General features: G+C 40.3%; 2 protein-coding genes across 9 annotated transcripts in view; one reads left to right on the forward strand and one right to left on the reverse strand.

Annotated features, from left to right (window-relative positions):
- Nucleotides 1–10,983, reverse strand: part of PARG (poly (ADP-ribose) glycohydrolase) — a 141,718-nt gene extending 130,735 nt beyond the window's left edge. For 4 of the 8 annotated variants that reach the window (XR_001007218.1, XM_011990974.1, XM_011990972.1 and 1 more), the window contains exon 1: nucleotides 1,708–2,227. Coding sequence is in view for 4 of the 8 variants with exons in the window: in XM_011990967.1 (XP_011846357.1) it covers nucleotides 1,708–1,924 (217 nt within the window). In the remaining 4 variants the exon portion in view is untranslated. Of the gene's footprint in view, nucleotides 1–1,707; nucleotides 2,228–10,950 lie in introns of those variants that run through there. The other 4 variants (XM_011990968.1, XM_011990971.1, XM_011990970.1 and 1 more) reach the window with 4 other exon arrangements.
- Nucleotides 2,217–20,196, forward strand: TIMM23B (translocase of inner mitochondrial membrane 23 homolog B (yeast); the record flags this gene model as incomplete). The annotated part of the gene is made up of 7 exons (XM_011990966.1): nucleotides 2,217–2,501; nucleotides 5,226–5,284; nucleotides 12,303–12,396; nucleotides 12,625–12,709; nucleotides 15,084–15,142; nucleotides 18,405–18,515; nucleotides 20,168–20,196. Coding segments are annotated over exons 1-7 (543 nt in total), but the record flags the coding sequence as incomplete, so codon positions are not given.
- Nucleotides 20,197–21,118: the final 922 nt, after the last annotated feature.

Genomic DNA, 21,118 nt, shown 5'->3' on the forward strand with positions numbered 1-21,118 from the left:
TCAAGGCTCAGTGAAAGTCGGCTTGGTACTGCCCCTAAGTATGAAGACATCTAAGTGTACACTCTTCATCAGAGAACTGCCCAAGCTCTGCACAGCCTCTTACACTGTTAACCAATGCATCCTTTTTGAAATGCTCTCCTTTGCCTGACACAACACAAGCCAGGCTTTCCTTCCACCTCTGCAGCCGCTTCTCTTCAGTCCACCCTTGAACTTTGGTGTTCCTAAGGCTTCTGCCCTAGGTCAACCTTTCCTTTCTCTACATGTTTATATGTTATCTATGCTCATGGCATCCATTATAATGTTTATGTCAAGAACTCCCCAATCTACTTTTCCAGCACAGAAATATTTCTTCTCAAGCATCCTATTCTTTCATGAATCCATCCCCTTCCCTATTGCCAGCATCCAGGTCTAAGTTACAATTATTTCCAACCTAGATTAGCTCCTTAACTGAGTCTTGAGGCTCCACTTGAGTTCCTTTCCAATCCATTCTTTATTGTCCACACACCAGCCACACAGACTTTTCAACAAATAAGTCTAATCAAATCACTCCCCTCCTAAAAACCCTTGAATAGCTTCTCAATGCCCTTAAAGCTCAAAATCCTTAGCAATGTCTACATATCCAATTTGATTTGACTTTTTTGTACCACCCTGCAGCCTCATCTCTCACTCTCCTGCGTTCACTCTATGTATCAATTACACTTCTGTTTTTGTTTTGTTTTGTTTTTGTTTTTCTGAGGCGGAGTTTCGCTCTTGTTGCCCAGGCTGGAGTGCAATGGTGCCCTCTTGGCTCACTGCAACCTCCGCCTCCCGGGTTCCAGCGATTCTCCTGCCTCACCTGCCTCAGCCTCCCGAGTAGCTGGGATTACAGCTGCCCGCCACCACGCTCGGCTAATTTTTTTTGATTTTTAGTAGAGACGGGGTTTCACCACACTGGTAAGGCTGGTCTTGAGCTCCTGACCTCAGGTGATCCACCAACCACGGTCTCCCAAAGTGCAGGGATTACAGGCGTAAACCACCGCGCCCGGCCTCAATTGCACTCCTGAAACACTCACTTACTTCCTCCTCATCTAACTTCTACTCATTCTAAAGTCCTCAGAATAAGCATCTCATCTTCTGGAGGACTATTTTCGATCCCATAAATTAGGTTAGGTAGAACAATCTGTCCTTCATGTATCAGAACATCCATTACATTTTATTATACTAACTTTTGCTATTGTCTATCTCTCCAGATAGATTTTAAGGTATGAAGGCAGAGGCCAAGCTTCTCTTGTTCAACACTGCATGCCAGGGACGGGTACAATGCCAGCTTAGACTAATAGCTCTGCACCCTGGGACCCAGAATCTGAACAAGTGAAGTTGTTTTCTTCCTATCTAGAGGCCAAAGGGCCCTACTGTTTCACATACACAACTACATCTCCTTGACGACTAAGGCAATTTCTCAATCAAACCTGAAGAAGCAAACAGGTGGTGGAGTCTCCTGCCATTTTCCGCCCTGTGAGTGACTGCTCATCAGTTTCTCACATCAATAGCACTGGGAAAAATGCGGCCCCATTCACCCACTAGTGGCTTTGGTAGCTCAGCAAGTGGATCTCAGCATGATAATGCACACAAGACCAGAAAGGAGTGACTGGAGCCCCTGGGTCCTCAGACTGAGACCAGAAGGTTCCGGCCGAGGCGAAGAACAAATATTTTTATTTTCCCACGTACCAAGCGAGGTGGCGCTGCCTCTGTGCTGTCCCGCCCGCCCTGGGACGCAGGCTGGCGAGGACGGTGGGACCCTGAACTGCACGTGAGCGTCCTTGGGGTCGAGGACGCGCCTCTGCCTGCTGGGAAAGCTCCGGGCGTCCGAAGCAGCCGGCGAAGTTGGAGCGGCGCCCCAGCGGGGTCGCTTGGTGCAGGGTTCACAGCCGGGGCCCGCATTCATGCTGGGACCCGCAGCGCACTGTCCCCGGGCCGGCCCGGGCGGAGAGCCTCATTCACTAACCGTGAGAGGGATAGACTGCACCTCCTTCTCCGCGCCTCCCCGCACCATTCCCTCTCCGCTGCTTCCTGCTTCTGCAGTTGCTGACCGCCGGCCTCCCAAGTCAGGCCGTAAACAGTCTCCTGCAGTCCCTCTTCCACTGGCACCCCACCTGCCTCAGAATGCGCCGCTTTGAATCGGGATTCGTTCCCTTTCCCACCACCGGAAAGCTGCCGTCAGGCGCTTCCGGCTTCCGGGGCGCACACTGCCGCAAAGCGGAAGCGCGGCGCTTAGGGGGAACCGGCGCCCGGAAGGTCAGCGTGTGAAGGAGGCGCTAGCAACGCGGGGGTTACCCGCTGTTATTGAGGAGCAACGGCCCAGCGGACCACCTGGACTCGAGACAGCGGCGGGAACCACTCGGTTTGCTGAGATATCATGGAAGGAGGCGGGGGAAGCGGCAACAAAACCACAGGGGGATTGGCCGGCTTTTTCGGAGCCGGCGGAGCAGGTTACTCGCACGCGGATTTGGCTGGCGTCCCGCGTAAGTATGGAGCCTACCTTGCGATTATTTCTGACTGGTTCTTGCGTCTTCACTAAAGTTGCGCGTCCCATGTTTTATGTTTTTTTTTCCTTTCTGGCATTTACAAGCTTCAGCACCAGTGGTGGGGTTAGTGTGTCTGCATGGCTGCTCTTTCAAGATCGAAAGGCCTTAAAAAGGGCCACGGATCTCCCGGGGAAGCTGTCCGTGATTGACCTGGACTCGCGAGATGATGCATGTTTTCTTAGGTTTATAACCAAGCCTCGTGTCTTTTGTGTGTGGTGGGCCGTGTGATTGGCCCTTGATTAAGAGTAGAGCCCAGCTTTGGGAGTAAATATATTCCAAATAGCAAGCCGTAGTTAACTTTTTAGTACACAGCGACGTATTCTGAACCCCCAAGTAGCCATTAGGGCAGAACATTCAGTAGTATTGCATATAAGTGAGAAATAAGTATGACTTGGGACAGGCTGGGAAACCATCTCTAGGAGCTAGGAAGTAAGCTGAACTTTAAAGGTGATATATATAGACATGAAGAAAGAAGCCACGTAAGAATTATAGGAAAGGAAATAAGCAACAACATAAAGGATACAGAGGCATAAATACCTTGCCTTTGCCTCTCCTCAGTCTTGCGAATATGTATTCCAGAACTTTGGTACTTTGTAACTGTGGTTATTCAACTGGATAAATAGAACTTGGACCTAAAGATAGGCAGTTGGTCGTGGATAAAGCCTTTACGAAAGTACTTTCTTTTTAGAGAATCCTTGTAATATTTTTCTAGGTGTTTTATACTAAAGGACAGCAACAACAAAATATGTTCAGACTGACTAGCGCAAAAAAATATAAAAGAAAAGACCTTTCATATCCCTGGTGTCACCTTTGTCAAAAAACGGAATCTACAACACAAGGTGTTCTGTTCTGTTCTGTTGTTTTTTTCTGTTTTTAGAGTCAGGACCTCGTTCTGTCACCCATGTTGGGGTGCTGTGGCATGATTATAGTTCACTGAAGCCTCGCACGTCTGAGCTGAAACAATCCTCCCCTTTAAGCCTCCGAAGTAGCTGGGACTCTAGACACGTGCCGCCACGCCTGGCTAATTTTTTTTTTTTTTTTTTTAACTTATTATGGAGATGGGATCTCCCTGTGTTACCCAGGCTGGTCTCAGACTCTGGAGCTCAAGCCATTCTCCTGTCTCGGCCTCCCAAAGTGCTGGGGTTCCTAGGCCTGAGCTACCACTCTACCTGTTTAGGACACAGTTTCATATTAATCTTAATATCTCTGAGTTTCAGAGCACAAACGGCATACGCTTCCTTAATGTGACAATATTGTTACCTTAATTTGATTAAGATTTGAAGGTAAATTGAGGGACCAGGGAATGAACACCATTTACTAAACTTTTACAGTGTGCTAGCTAGTTTTCTGGGGGCAGGACTATAGTGGTTTTTTTGTTTTGTTTTGTTTTGAAAAGACTCTTGCACTCACAGAGCTTACATAATACTGAGGTAAGCCAACAAACATAAATTAAAACATTACAGTTAGTGGTAAGGGCTGTAAACGGGAATAAAGCAGAGTCATGAGATTGTGATGGAAGCAGGATGCCATTTTAGAACGGGTTAGGGAAAACATCTTAAGGGAGTTGACATTTGAGCTGTGACCCAAATATAGTACAAATGCTTGGGAGGCAAGTATCCAGGAAATTAGCTAGTGCAAATGTCCTGAAACAAAACAAATTTGGTATGTTTAAGGAACAACTCTTAGGCCACTCTGTCTTCATAGTTACAAGGGAGTTGAATCAGCTGACGATTGTGAAATCAGAGAGGTAGGGAATGACAGCTAATGTAGGGTTTTGTAGGTTATGGTAAGGAGTTTGGATTTTCTTAAGAAAAATCACTGTAGTTGCTATGTAGACTGTGAGTTGAAGGGGCAAGAGAAAGCAAGGAGTTAGGTAGGAAGTTGTTGCTGTGAGATATGATGGTTGGACTAGGATGGTAGCAATAGAGATAAGTAACAATTCAAAATAGGTGATGAAAATAGAATAAACAGGACTTATAATTGATGAAAAGATCAGAGGCATAGGTGATGCATATATTTGTGAATTAACTGCTGAGATACAGAAGAATCCAAAGATTGATAGGTTTTACTGTTTTCAGTGTTAGTGAATTCAGGTCTGGCCCTCTGAAAGTTTGTATTTTCTTTTGCACAGACCCACATACCTGTGGTAATGACCCAAGGATTCTCACCTTTGCCACAGTAAATCAGTCGTTAATAGTAATACGTGAAGGAACTGCCTTGAAATACTTACATGCAACATGTACACAGTCAGAAAACCCAACCCAACCACTGTTTTCCCCATGGAATTGATTAGTCTTTTCTCAGTCTTACTTTGCAATTTACATAGTCACCAAGCATTCTTGTAGTAAATTGAAAGAAATTAACTATAAATGGCCTAGGCTACACTTCCTGTAAGTTCAGTAATCTGATCTATGACACTGCGAATATCTTACCTGGTGTAAAAGCCTGAGCCACCAGTGGAAAACCTGGTTTGGGACTGAGGGTCTGAGGATATCCTGAGTCAGCCCCCAAACTGACAGGGAGGATAAAATGGGAAAAAATTTTCGCCTTCAGTGAGCCTATAAAAATTGCAAACACATGTAACAATCAGGAGCTGGATTAATTCTAACCGAATTAACTTAAAGAATGTTGTTGCAATGTGACATTTTGTTTTCTCTCTAGTAACTGGTATGAACCCTCTGTCTCCTTATTTAAATGTGGATCCGCGATACCTCGTGCAGGTAAGATTAAGATTTTACTAGTTTGGTGCATTATTTTACCATTTAAAAAAAAAAAACGCCAAGTGCTATGCTGACTTGAACTATGACATGCACTTCTGGAGGCAGTAAGTTTCTGGTCTCCATTTACCCTTTTTTCCTCACAAACACTAGGAGCTTGGCCTGCATCTCTCTGAAATCAGTTAACTACCTTCAAAGGCTTATTTTTTTAAAACCAGAGCAGAATTAATTTTTGAAAGCACCCCCAATAAAGTATTGGGGTACCTAATTACAAAGTGTGTGGGGTTTTTTTGTTATTGTTGTTTGTTCATTTGTTTTGAGATGGAGTTTTGCTTTTGTCCTCCAGGCTAGAGTGCAGTAGCGTGATCTCTGCTCACTGCAACCTCAGCCTCCCAAATTAAGGCCATCCTCCTGCCTCAGCCACCCGAGTAGCTGGGACTACAGGTGCCCACCACAGTGCCTGGATAATTTTTATATTTTCAATAGAGGCGGGGTTTCACCATGTTGGCCGGGCTCCCAAAGTGCTGGGATTACAGACAAAGTGTGTTTTACAGCTCAGTTTACAATATCAGGGTTCTTTTGACTAAGCATCAAAAGTTTCAAAGAGTATCTTTTTAAATCCAAGATATATTTCCTAATATATCTTGGATATATTAGGAAAGCAAGGTTGATTTAACACCTGAAAATTAATGTATTGTGCCATATCAATTTATAATAAAGCAATCAAGGAAAGAATATAGACCACATGCTCATCTCAGTAGATTCACAAAAATCATTTGACAACATCCAACACCCCCATTTGTGATTATAAAAACAAACTAGGCTGGGCGCAGTGATTCACACCTGTAATCCCAGCACTTTGGGAAGTGAGGCGGGCGGATCACTTGAGGCCAGGAGTTTGAGACCAGCCTGGCCAACATAGCGAAACCCTGTTTCTACTAAAAATACAAAAATTAGCCAGGCGTGGTGGTGCCTACCTGTAATCCCAGCTGCTTTAGAGACTGAGGCACGAGAATCGCTTGAACTCTGGAGACAGAACTTGCAGTGAGCTGAGATCACGCCACTACACTCCAGCCTGGGCAACAGAGTGAGACCTTATCTCTAAATTAATAAATAAAACTAGACACAGAAGGGGCTTCAGCCTTATAAATGGCATCTAGAGAATACCCAAAGCTAACATAATTTAATAGTGAAAGACTGAATACCTTCTCCCTAAGATCAAGAACAAAGTAAGTATGTTTACTCTCATTTATATTCAGCATTGTCTGACCAGGGCAGTTAGTCAAGAACATGAAATGGCATTCAAGTTGAAAAAGAAGTTAAACTATCTGTTTACCAATGACATGATCTTATCTATAGAAAATCACAAGGGAAATCAGAAAAATCTATTAAAACTAATGATCGAGTTCAGCAAGTTGCAGAATACAAGTTCAATATACATAAATATGTTTCTTGACAGTCACAGTGAACACTACAAAAGTGAAATTACAAAAAACAGTTCATTACCAATAACATTAAAAAGCGAATACTTAGAAATAAATGGACCAGGTGCAAAACATATTCTGAAAACTATAAAACATTATTGAAATTAAGTGGAAAGACACATGCTATGGTCCTGAAAATTTTAATATTAACATGACAGTACTCACCAAATTAACCAACAGATTCAGTGCAGTGCCTGTCAAAATCCCAGCTGGCTTTTTTTGCAGAAATTGACAAGCTTTTATCCTAAACTTCGTACGGAAATTCAGGGGACATTGAATGACCAATGACTTTGAGAAAATAAATTGGAGGACTTGAACTTGTCAATTTCAAAACTTTCTACAGAACCACATCATGATAGTAACATAAGAATAAATCCATAGATTAATGAAATACAGAGTCCAGAAGAAAGACGTTGCTTTTCAACAAGGATGTCAAGATAAGTCAGGGGAGATGTTAGGACAACTGGAACCCATATGCATAAGAATGAAGTTGAACCCTAACCCTGCACCATATACAAAATGTTACCACCAAGTGAATTAAAGACTTAAATGTAAACTAAAGCTGTCAAACTCTTAGAAGAAATCATAGGCACAAGTAGTTGTGACTTTGGATTTGACAGTGATTTCTTGGATGTGACACCAAAAGCACAAGTGATAAAAAGAATGTTGACAGATTGTATTTAATCAAAATTTTAAAATTTTGTGATTCAGACAATACCAACAAGAATGGAGGCCGAGTGCAGTGGCTCACACCTGTAATGCCAGCACTTTGGGAGGCCGAGGCGGGTGGGTCACCTGAGGTCAGGAGTTCGAGACCAGCCTGGTCAACATGGTGAAACCCCGTCTCTACTAAAAAATACAAAAATTAACCAGGCGCAGTGCTGGGTGCCTGTAATCCCAGCTACTTGGGAGGCTGAGGCAGGAGAATTACTTGAACCTGGGAGGCAGAGGTTGCAATGAGCCGAGATCACGCCACCACACTTTAGCCTGGGCAAAAGAGTAAGACTCTGCCTCAAAAAAAAAAAAAAAAAAGAAAGAATGGAAAAAGGCCTGGTGCAGTGGCTCACACCTATAATCCCAACACTTTTGAGAGGCTGTGGCGGGAGGATCACTTGAGCCCAAGAGTTTAAGACCTGCCTGGGCAACATAAGAAGATCCCATCTCTGCAAAAAAATCACAAAAATTAGCGGGGTGTGGTGGTGTGCACCTGTAGTCCCAGCTACTAGGGAGGCTAAGGTGGGAGGATCACTTGAGTCCAGCAGGTCAAGTCTCAGTGAGCGTAATCAAGCCTCTTAACTCCAGCCTTGGTGACAGATGGAGACCTTGTCTCAAAAGGAAAAAAAAAAATTTGGGAAAAGACAATCCACAGATTGAGAGAAAATATTTGTGTATTATGTATCTGATAAGGAATTTATATCTAGAATATTTAATTTTTTTAACTCTTAAAACATTAGTAAAAAATAATTACAAAATGGGCAAAGGATTTGAGTAGACATTTATGAAGATGTAGGGATGTCTAATAGTGACATGAAAGCTGATCAGTAACATTAATTAGAGAAATAAAACCACAATGAGATACCTCTTTACACCCATAGGGATCAGTATAATAAAAAAGAAAATAATACATATTGTTGAGGATGTAGGGAAATTGGATTTCTGTACATTGCTGGTGGAAACGTAAAATGATACAGCTGCTTTTGGAAAAGTCTGGCAATTTCTTAAAGTATTAAAAATAGAGTTACCTTATGACTGACAATTTCACTTACGTATACTCCATACTCAAGAGAATTGAAAACCTCTGCGCACATAAGTTGTGAGTGAGTGTTCCTAGTAGCATTATTAATAATCAAAAAATGGAAACAAACCAAATGTTTATCCACTGATGAATGGATAAAAAAATGTGGCATATCCATACAATGGAATATTATTTGGCAATAAAGAAGTATTAAATTATGCTACAATATAAATGAACCTTTAAAACTTCCTAAATGAAAGAAGCCAGTCACAAGAGACCACATATTGTGTGGTTCCATTTATATGGAATGTCCAGAATAGGCAAATATATGGACAAGAAAGTAGATTAGTAGCTGCCAAGGGTTGGGAGTAAATGGGCAGTGACTGCTAATGGGTATGTGATTTTTTCGGGGGGTGATGAAGATGCTTTAAAATTGATTGTAGTCTTGGTTGCATGACTCTGAATATACTAAAAACCACTGAATTGTACACTCAGTAAGTGAATTATATGGTGCATGAGATACATATCAGTAACACTGTTTTCTCTCTCTTTTTCCTGAAAGACAAAGTCTCACTCTGTCTCCCAGGCTGGAGTTGCAGCAGCAGCATCATAGCTCACTGTAACCTCAAGCATAGCTTACTGTAACCTCAAACTCCTAGGCTCAAGCAGTCCTTCCACCTCATCCTCCCAGGTAGCTAGGGCTGCAGGTGAACACCACCACGCCTGGCTAATTCTTTTTTTCACATTCTTTGTAGAGATGATGTGATCTGGCTTGTTTGCCCAGGCTGGTCTCTAACTCCTGGCCTCAAGTGATCCTCCTGTCTTGGCCTCCCAAAGTGCTGGAATTACAGGCGTGAGCCACCATGCCTGGCTTTTTTTTGGTTATTATTTATTTAAGAGTTATGGTTAGAACCTTTTATTTCAGAGTTGAATCACTAACGGCATCTGACAGCGGCTGCATTTCTTGTTTGTGTTAAGTGTTCAAATTGAAGCAAGTTGATGATTTGGACCTTGCCAGTTTAAAGCTTCGTTATTTTTGAAATGTTTTTCAAATGTTATATTTTAACATTGGGTGTTCATTGATTTTTTTGCTTTAAAAGTGCCCCTTTGTCAATTTACTCAAAATTTCAAAACTAGTTGCATGTATTTTGCTTTAATGTTGAATCTACACTTAGAGGTTGTACTCTAGATCTAGTTACAAATTCAGTATCATTGTGGCCCTGCATTGCTAGGTGGGGCTTATTAAGGTTAGACATAAAATAGTATCCCCGCAAAAAACTTGTGAATTCATTCTTCATCATGAACATTTATCTTCCATTGGAATTCTAGAGGGACTTCAGACTTAAAAAAGTGTTTTATAAACCTCATCTGTTATTGGAAATAATTAAGGAAACCTTACATTTAAAGATACCTTAATAGAAATTACATTTTGTCAAACTTTTGTTTACACTTTTGAAGGTTAGAGACATCTTAAATAAAATAGTACCTTCAACTCACCATGTCGTGACTTTGGCAACAGCTTTTTTTTTTTTCTTGTTTAATAATAGACACAGGGTCTCACTATGTTGTCCAGGCTGGTCTTGAACTCCTGGGCTCAAGCAGTCCTCCCACCTTGGCCTCCCAAAGTGCTGGCATTCAAGCATGAGCCACTGTGCCTAACCAACTTTTATCTGATGCAGTACTGTAGTTTCTCTTACTAATGCTTTTGTATCATCGCTACTCTTAACATCCTCATTAATTGTATCAAGTAATAAATTTTTTTGTTAGCCCAGGTGAACATCTGGTACAAAAATAAGGAAAATTTAAATATTTTTGACATCCATATTGTTAAACACACAAAATTATAAATTAAAAATATTTTTTCTTTTTTTTCTTTTTCTCTAGCAAGTACATTGATACCCATTCTTGGATTTATCTTCTGTGTTAACAAACTCTGGTACTTAGGGGATTTTAGTAATACTAACGTCCTGGAGTGTCAGCAGGACAGGTTTAACAGGAGCTTTTTAGTAAATCTTCCTTACATTCAACATATTAATATACTTCGATAACAACCTTGTTTGTGTGTTGGACATTTGCTTGCAACCCTTGTTATGTTTTTATTTTTCAGTTGCTGCTAGCAGGAGAATGAGTTGGTGACATGCACTTGTGCTTGCTTGATAATGTTCATCACAGCCTTTTTTTTTTTTTTTTAGTTTTTTGTTTATTTATTTATTTTATTTATTTATTTATTTTTTGGAGATAGAGTCTTGCTCTGTCACGCAGGCTGGAGTGCAGTGGCGTGATCTCGGCCTCCGCTCCCCGAATTCAAGCAGTTCTCCTCCCTCAGCCTCCCAAGTAGGTGGGACTACAGGTGCATACTGCCACACCCAGCTAATTTTTTGTGTTTTAGTAGACGGGGTTTCACTGTGTTGCCCAGGCTGACCTCAAACTCCTGAGCTCCGGCAGTCCACCCACCTCGGCCTCCCAAAGTGCTGAGATTACAGGTGGGAGGCACCACTCCTGGCCAAGTTTTCTGTTCTTAATTAGTGATCTGTTTCTGGATTGAAGGATGTATATATTTTTTTTCTTCTCAGGAACCATGGCCTGAGAATAAAGGATAATTAGTTACCACATTGAATCTAGCATTTCAAAAAATTCAAACAAAAAGCACAGTTTAATACTAAGTCATTAATTTAAAAGTTGAAGTACCCAAAATTTATAAAACTCTATACAATTATACTATGACGTGGGATCTGTTCAGTTTTTATTATTGCCCAGCAGACCGTTCTTATGTGATGAGAGTGGATGTGCTTGTTTACTTTTGCAATTTTTGGTGAGGATGTGTACACATGCCAGAAAGAAAAAACCAAGGCAGAACCACAGTTTTCTGATCAGGAATACACTTTTCGGAATCAACGTTCAGTATTTGCCACAAGGATGTAGGAGAATGTTAATTGTCAGTGGTCTTTACTATGTTAAATGTAACACACTATGTGTCTTTTTGCCAAGAGTGTGACCTAGCCATTGGTGGCTTATTTTAACCATCTTTGCATGGAAAGCTTGCCAAAAATGAGTGTGTTTGTGTGTTTTTTTTTTTAATCCAGCAAGGTGATAGAATTTTGTTTGTTTGTTTTTTCGAGTGTGTTTTTCATAAAGGTATATTGACTCTTCAAATTTGGTAACCATATTTTGCTCTTAAGAGTGTCATTTCTCAATCTTAGTATTTTGGGTGACCTTCCAGGGGTTCATGCCACAGTTTGTGTATACGATTACTAGAAAGAGGGTCTGTAGCTTTCTAAGAGTATCAAAGGAATGTATACTCCTTAAACAGATAAGAATTCTTAAAGGGGGTCATTTGCCCTTGCATAATTGATCCAAACTGTTGTGCTTTATTAGTTTTTGCTCATTTTTTTGAACATTTGGCTTTATACATGGAAAGATGCACAATAAATAGCTGCTACAGAATGAAAGTTGTTTGCTTCTTCCAGACTGCTTGTCTATTCTATTCTTCTAATAGCTTTCAGTATTCCTTTCTCTAGAGCTGTCCTTTCTAAACTTAACTTTTGCACAAATCTATCAGATTTAAGTTATGAAGGAAACAGTCTTTAATGAGACTCCCTTCTGAGAACTGTGTTTCCTATTTCATTTCACTTTGATTTAGTTATTACTGTTGCAGAAAGTTTTATTTTTATTTAAGTATAGGTTTGAGTTAATTTAAGGTTTACTCTCTGTGAAAAACTACTTTGAAATGTTAGAAAAGATGACTTTACAAGATTTGTATCTTGAGGGACCCTCAGCTTGGTTTTCATTATTATCCTTTTAGGATACAGATGAGTTTATTTTACCTACTGGAGCTAATAAAACCCGGGGCAGATTTGAGCTGGCCTTCTTTACGATCGGAGGATGTTGCATGACAGGTGAGTGTTACATACTTTTTTCTCAAGTGTGCTCAGCTCAAGTAGTTGAGGGTGCTTAAAATCAAAAGCAGTTAGAATGTTGGTTTCAGGGTTTTTTTTTAATATTTACATTTGTCTTTTTCTATTAAATGAAAAAGAATCAGAAGTGTAGCTATGCAGTTTTGAGTTTCTTTGTTTGTTTTTTAATGTAAAGCTCTCTTATCTGGGTGAATTGTTATGATTTACCAGGGGCTGCGTTTGGGGCAATGAATGGTCTTCGGCTAGGATTGAAGGAAACCCAGAACATGGCCTGGTCCAAACCAAGAAATGTACAGTAAGTCTCATGTAACCATCTGATGTAGTGATACTTGAATATTAAGCTCTGTTTTGTTGGTTTGATGAGTACACCCTTGATATTATAGATGGTTAGCATAGTTAGGTGATTTTTTGTCTTTGTTTTTTAATCTTACTCAAAAGCAACTAAGGAATCGGATTACTGACTCTAAGCTTTTAAAAAGGAGTGATTTTTTGAATCAGTGTCCCTCAGTCAGCTAGTGCTATGCCATCCTGGCTTCTCAGCTGCACCTGTCACATTCTCCAACCCTGTGTGACATGCTTTTCAAACTGTTGAATTGCCGATGGGAATTTTGCATTGTTTGGGGACATGCAGATCCATAGGAAATGGTAATGAAGACATAAACAGCTCATGAGAGTGATGGCTCAAGCTGCCATCATTTGACTTGAACTTCTTACTGTCTTGACTTTATGTTTCCGAAATGATGAGCCAGATAAATTTTAAATAAAACTTCTAGAATTAGAGTTAATTCCAAAAGGATAAGACAACAGTTTTCTGTTAGAACTTGAAGTTGCAGAAAAGGGAAAGTACAGCTAAAAGGATTGGAAAGTATGTTTTCACCCTTCTTAAGAAGTAAACATGGCCAGTCCCTCCTGATATTCCTTAAACAATATGTTTAGTCTTGCCCATTTTTATGCTTCATATATGCTTCATAAGTATGTATTATTCGATGGCTCCTGTTTTTGTTTTAGGACGCTTTAAACTCCATCTTCCTTTCATATTGTTCAGCCAGCAGATGGCACCAGATGTGCTAGAACTAGACCATGGGAAACTGGAACGCCTGTTACGTTGTCGGGTTTTTTGAGAGACACAGCCTTGCTGTGTTGCCCAGGCTGGCGTGCAGTGCCGCTGTCACAGCTCACTGTAGCCTTGAGCTCCTGGGCTCAAGTGATCCTCCCACCTCAGCCTCCCAAGTGACTGGGACTACAGGCACGTGCCACTGTACCCAGTTAATTTTTTAATTTTTTGTAGTGACGTGGTCTCACTGTGTTGCTCAGGCTGTTCTCAAACTCCTGAACTCAGGTAATCCTCCTGCCTCAGCCTTCCAGAGTACTGGGATTATAGATGTGAGCCACTGCGCCTAGCCCTGTTTTTTATATTCCTGTTAACTGTGTGGATCTCTGTCCATGCTTTGCCAGCCTAGATCCTTCAGTATTTTTATTACTTGTCCTTTGCTTCAATAATATTTTTAACTTTTTGTATTATGGGGAATTTTGAATATATAAAAGTAGACAAAAGACATAGCATAGTGAACACATGGACCATAACCCATCCTCAACCATGGCCAGTTCTATCCCATCTCCTTCTCCTCTCCCATCTTGTTTTGAGACAAAAATCCCAATATCATATTAAATACAAATTTGGAAGTAGATCTAGAAAAGACAACTTAATTCCTTTCTTAAAACGAGTTATTAAAATGCTTGTTAAAAATGAAAAAATAATGGCTGAACTTAAAATACGTTAGTAAATATGTAACATAATTAGAAACAATGTACTTCTGTTTGTAAACTTGACTGATTTTTTAAAACAACCTTTCAGAAGCAATACAAATTTTTGTTTCTGTAGAATATTAATTAAATGAGTTGTTTAATAATTAAACTGAATGAGTTCCCTCACTCTTTGTTACTGTATTTCCATAATTTCCAGCAGTAGTCAGCCATCTGGACAGAACCATTCCTGGAATGGTGTTACACTGCTGGGAGAGGAATGTCTTCTCTTCATCCGGTTGCCTCCATCACTGTTCTGGTGGTGTCTGGCACTGCTGCAAGGCAGGACTGTGCTTCCTTGAGCGTGTGCTGAGCATTCACCTTGGCTGCTTGGTTCTAGTCTGGGAGCAGACCCAGGGTGCTTTCCCCGTGTATCCCAGTTAGATGGCTGATTCCTTCTCTTTAATTCTACTTTATATTCTGTACTTTGATATTCTTTACTTTGATTCTCTTTAACATTCTAAGCATATGTTCCCCTTCCAAAAAGAACCTTTTAGAAGCTAGCTTGTCATAGTTAACAGTGGCATTTTTTACGTGGATTAGTTTCTGTAAACCTCTGTAAAATACTTTCCAGGCTGTCATTCAAAGCCTTACATATATTTAGTGTGTATTCATTATATTATACATTTAATAATAAGAGTTTTCCTTAGTTATTGCCCAAAGTCTTGAAAGTTTTAACCTAATTTTCACTTATGTAGAGTAAAAACTATCCTTATTGAAATCTGAGATATTAAGATATATTTTAGAATTTAAAAAATTTTGAGCCTTGGGTCTAGAAATGTTAAATAGCTATTATTATTGTTTTTAAAGGTTATTAGAGAAATAATGATTCTAAATACAGATTCTTTCTCTTTCTGCCCTGGTAGGATTTTGAATATGGTGACTAGGCAAGGGGCACTTTGGGCTAATACTCTAGGTTCTCTGGGTAAGTAGAGATCTCGTTTGATACATTGTTAAAGAAAGAATGTACAAATATCATGAACAATTTAATCAGCCGATATTCTCGTCCTAGGATATGAGACAATTATGTTTAAATCCATTCCATTGCATAATGTAGATACTACTTAGGGAAAGACCATGAACTAACTTATGAAATAATCTCAGGTGCTGATACCATTCTGAATACCATTTCTGAATTTTTAAAATCTTTTGAACACTGCACACTCTCCTTTCCAAGCACAGCACCCAATCATGTTTAAATGAAATCCAGATAATTTAGGTCCAAAGTAAAGAGCTTGGTATATTAGGCAAGGTTCAAGGTCCTGTGGTGATACAAGATACATTAATCCGGCCCTCTTGCTATCTTTTCTTAATAGCCTGTTCATTAGTCTGTTTACCTGAGTAGATTCCAGGCACCTAATTGCCAGAATTGGAATAGGTTCTTTGTAGATTATGAAAACGTTTGCAGTTCTAGGCAAAAGGTAATTTGGTAGTGCTTAATTAGAGCCTAATGCTTTCATACCGTATTGTTTATGAATGATTGATCACTTGGAATCTATCTCTTATGGCTTAGGTCCTGACATCCACAATTTTCATACTTTATGAACTTAGTTGGAAATCTCAATTTAAATTGTGGCAGATTAAGGAGGGGAAGACATAGAAAATTCATTGATACCATAGAAAAAATGTTTATTATGGCAGAGTAAGGTCCTACCTTGTCACAGAATTTGGAAGCAGTATATCTTCACACTATAAAGCCAGTTTTCACATTTTGGATCCTAAGAGATGGCTGCATTCATATGTTTCTGATGTCTGCATTCCTCCCACCCTACTACTGAGTCACCCCCCTCTGTTTCTTTTGATCACTTGTATACCTAGTCAGCCCAGCCATCCTTGTCTGCCTAGGACTTTCAGAGAAAAGTCCAAGAAACCATGTTCCAATAACCTCCGTCACCCCCCCGCCCGCCCCGCAGTCCTGGACAAACTAGGATGACTGGTCACCGTCTGCATACCCATTGTGGTATGATCAATAACAATGTTCTGCTCATGATCGGTTTCAGTTAAGTAAGCCGAAGAGGAAGATGAGCTTTCATAGACGTATAAAAATACTGCAGTAGAGGAGTTGTAAGGCTGAGCCCCGTGTATTGTTGCAAGGGTCAAATGTAGCTATAATTTTGAGAAAGAGCTTAAAAGTTTAACATACTCATTCCAGATAGGAATCTGTAAGAGCGTAGAAGGATGGCTTGGGGGAAGATACTTTAAAATGAAATGGTGCTAGTGTTATAATATGTGAGAATCAAACCTCACATTTTTTTTAAATCTATTTTTTCTTATACTAGAAATATGTGTGTGTGTCTTTAATCCAAAGTACAGAAATTATGGGTAGCATATAAATGAAAATTTTAAATATACTTCCTGAGACTTCCTAGTGGTACTTTCTAGAAATAGCTACTATTGATGTTTCTTCTGAGTTCTTCCAGCGTTTCTCTGCATAGCCAGTTAGTCATGTACCATGTGCACATGTCCTTACTTTACTTGTTAGTGAAAATGATTCTTCTGGTTTTTAAGTTACTGTATACCATTATATGAAAAGTCACTCTCTGAATCAGTTCAGATGGTACAAATGCTCTTGATGGGCATTTTATTTGTTGCCAGGTGTTTGCTATTAGAAACTGTACTAGTGATCATTCCATGTATATCTTTGGATAAATTTATCTAAGTATAATTGCCGTACTGACTTTTGTGTTGAAAAAAACAGTTTTTCCTCTGCTCTCACACTATAACAGTCAACATAGGATATTTCTGTGACCAGTTATGTGAGAATATTTCCCCACATACCAAGTAATGTCTTTTGCAGTGGACACCGGCTGGGTGTCCTCCCTTTTCAGTTCTGCCTGGAGATAGCATTAGATCAGCAGGTTGAGCACTCTGTCCCACAAAAATGAGCCCCACTTTGGATACTTCTGATGCTGATTGCAAGCCCCAGGTTATTTTACCTGTGCTTCTGACCAACCAGCTTTGTCAGGGTTCCCACAACCCCCTCTTTGGGTTCGATTAATTTATCAGATTGGCTCACAGAACTCAAAGGAACACATACTTAACATTTGCCTAGTTATTATAAAGTTTTTTTTTTTTTTTTTTTTTTTTTTTTTGAGAGAGGGTCTTGCTTTGTCACCCATGCTAGAGTGCAGTGGAGCTCACTGCAACCTAGACTTTCTGGGCTTAAGCAAGTCTCCTACCTCAGCCTTTCAAGGAGCTGGGACTAGGCAACATGCACCACCATGCTAGGTAATTTTTTAAAAAAATTTTTTAGAGAAGGGGGTATCCCTATGTTGTTGCCCAGGCTGGTCTCAGACTCCTGGGCCCATGTGATCTTCCCACCTTGGCCTCCCAAAGTGCTGGGATTACAGAAACTTTGTGAGCCACCACACCTGGCTGGATATTTTTAAAGGATACAGATAAACAGCCCAGTCAAGGAATGCATAAGGTGAGGCCTGGATGGGCCCTGAGTGCAGGAGCTTTCATTTCACTGAAGTTGGGGTGCACTAGCCTCCTGACATGTGGGTGAGTTCTTTTTCACTTTCCTGCAAAGCCCACAAGTTCAGCTGTCTAGAAAGTCCTCCGACCCCATCCACTTGGGCCTCATGTGGAAAATTGATTGAATAGGCATGACTGAAGCATGGACAACCTTGTAGAACTGTGACTGGACAAAAAGGGCATACTCTGCTACTAACAGACTGGACGCAGAAACCCAGCAAGGCCTGTCTGCCCAGATTCTCCTTGGCCTTTCTGTGCAGCATTTCTTCTTCCTGGGTATGGGGTATGATCTCTTCTGAAATGGGGATCCTATGGCCTGCAATCAGACAAGGTAGATCATAGAATTTCTTTATGACCAGTTCCAAGACAGAAAGGTGGGGAAAGATTAGAGTCCTGCTGTGAGGAGAAAAGGGAGCAGGTGAAAGGAGGACAGAAGAAGGTCAGAGAGATACTCTGTTTTCTGGGGCTGCTTCTGAGGCCTGAAGTGCCCCAGTAATACAAAAAAGATCTTCACCTTTGTCCCTCTGAAGCTGTTCCAAAGCTGCTTCCAGAACCAAGGACAAATACTTTAATAAGTGATTGTTTTAGTCACTTAGGAAGGGCTATGGGAGTTATGAGCTAGGAACCATGGATGAAAAACCAATATATGTATATCATAATATTGCACTTTATCACTATTTTGTTGCTGAGCACTTCCATTTCCTCTTTAGCTTTGCTCTATAGTGCATTTGGTGTCATCATTGAGAAAACACGAGGTGCAGAAGATGACCTTAACACAGTAGCGGCTGGAACTATGACAGGCATGTTGTATAAATGTACAGGTGAGTACTGTTGAATGGAGAGCCATCTCTTAATACGCTTGAAGTGCGCTTTTTAAAATTCATGGTTTTCAAGGAAACTACACTCTTGCAGTAAAATCTAGTGTTCTAACTTTATGGTTATTTTGGTTTGGTTTGGTTTTTAATTGTGTAAAATAAACCTAAGATTTACCTTCTTAACCATTTTTTAAGCGTACAGTACGTTAGTATTATAGTCGCATGATTATATAGCCAATCTCGGGAACTTTTTCATCTTGCAAAACTGATACTCTATATCTATTAAGCCTCCTTCCAATTTACCACTCTCCTTAGCTCCTGATAATGTTACACTTTCTATCTCTGAATTGGCTGTTTTAGGCACCTCATATAAGTAGAATCATACAATATTTGTCCTTTTGTGATTGGCTTATTTTATGTAGCATAATATCCTCAAGGTTCGTCCATGTTGTTGCATGTGCCAGAATTCCCTTCCTTTTTAAAGCTAAATAATATTCATTCTGTGTATGTATGCCACGTTTTTCATGTGCATTCTTTTATCAAGGGATATTTGGGTTGCTTCTACCTTTTGGCTCTTGTGAATAATGCTGCTACGAATGTGGATGTGACCTCTTCAAGATCCTTTTCTTTTTTTGGATATGTACGAGAAGTGGGATTCTTGGATCATATGGTTTGTGGTGGTTTTTTGACATTAAGAAGATAAGATTCTTTTCTGTATTTTTCATTCATTTTAGTTTAGTTTTTTTAATCTTGGACAGACTAAGCAGAATTGGTTTTGTTTTAAACAATAGTTTGACCTGTGTGACATCAGCATATTAAACTATCACAAGACACCCAAGGTCAAAGCCCAGGAATGACTTCCCTGTAAGTCAGTTTAGAGCATCTTATTCGTATGATCATCTTACTCTACTGGGAGATCAACATGTTGCTGTCAAGGGTCAGATAATTCTCTTCAGTGATAAATTTTTACTAGTTTAGAAGCATACGTTCAAGTAATGCCTAATTTAGCTTTTTTATTATGTTGATACATCTTTGACTACTTAATTTTTATTTTTACCAAAATAATCGACATACATGATCTTTTAAGTCAAGATTTTTATCTTTTTAACATCTGAAAGATTTTAATAATGTGCGACAGTGTTCTATACGTCTCACCTTAATTCCCTTTTCCCAAAGGCAACTTTTAATTTTTTTTTTTCTTTTGATATGGAGTCTCACTGTCACCCAGGCTGGAGTGCAGCAGCGTGATCTCAGCTTACTACAACCTCCACCTCCCAGAATCAAGCAATTCTCCCATCTCAGCCTCCTGAGTAGCTGGGACTACAGGCGTACGCCACCACATCTGGCTGATTTTTGTATTTTTAGTAGAGACAGGGTTTACCATATTGGTCAGGCTGGTCTCAAACTCCTGACCTCAGGTGACCCACCCTCCTCCCTCCCAAGTGCTAGGATTACAGGTGTGAGCCACCATGCTCAGCTTATTTTAGTATTTTTTTAAAACAGAGTCACTCTTATCATCCAGGCTGGAGTGCAGTGGCACAATCAAGGGTCACTGTAGCCTTGACCTCCTGGGCTCAGGTGATCCTCCCATCTCAGCCTCCTGAGTAGCTGGGACTACAGGCACACACCTCCACACCTAGCTAATTTTTTTTTTCCAGAGATGGAGTCTCACTGTGTTGCCCCGGCTGGTCTTGAACTCCTGGGCTCAAGCAATCATCCTGCCTCAGCCTCCCGAGGTGCTGGGATTGCAGGTGTGAGCCACCATGCCCAGGCTGCTTTAATTCATTATTTTTTATTTTCATGTTTCTAAATAATATTATTGTCTTGATTTTTCTTGACTTTTCAATCTTACATATAGTCTGTTGACTTCCAAGAGGAAAGCTGTGTTAACTCCTTTAAGAACTGTACAAAATATGCTTTTTTTGTACAAATTGTACAAAATACCACCTTTTCTTTGAGGCCTTCTCTTAAACACTGTAGTACATACAGTTTTGCACATACATTTTAATTGTAGGATAAATTGCTAAAAATAAGTTACTTGAGCAGATTATCTGCATGCTTAAAACGTGAATGACTACTACCAAATGACCCTTCCAGTACTTGCTAATCTTTGCCAGTGTTGTCATCTACCATCACTTTTTTTTTTTTTTTTGAGACAGAGTTTCACTCTTGTTGCCGGGCTGGAATGCAATGGCACGATCTAGGCTCACCACGACCTCTGCCTCCCGAGTAGCTGGAATTACAGGCATGCACCACCATGCCCAGCTAATTTTTTGTGTTTTTAGTAGAGACAGGATTTCTCCATGTTGGTCAGGCTGATCTCGAACTCCCGACCTCAGGTGATCTGCCAGCCTCAGCCTCCCAAAGTGCTGGGATTACAGGCGTGAGCCATCGCGCCTGGCCTACCATCACTTTTTTTTAAGGTAGGTAGTGAACTGTTTTAATGTTTTACTTTGCTTTTTCCTGGTTGCTTATGAGAATGAGCACCTTTTTTTTTGTTTAGTGGTTGGTGGCATACCCTTTCTCTATTTTTTATCATATTGTTGGTTTGATTGATTTGTTGGAACACTTTATATATTATGGCAGTTAGCACTTTGCCAATTATATAT

This window comes from Mandrillus leucophaeus, unplaced genomic scaffold, assembly GCF_000951045.1.
Source record: "Mandrillus leucophaeus isolate KB7577 unplaced genomic scaffold, Mleu.le_1.0 Scaffold388, whole genome shotgun sequence".
Classification (NCBI taxonomy): domain Eukaryota; kingdom Metazoa; phylum Chordata; class Mammalia; order Primates; family Cercopithecidae; genus Mandrillus; species Mandrillus leucophaeus.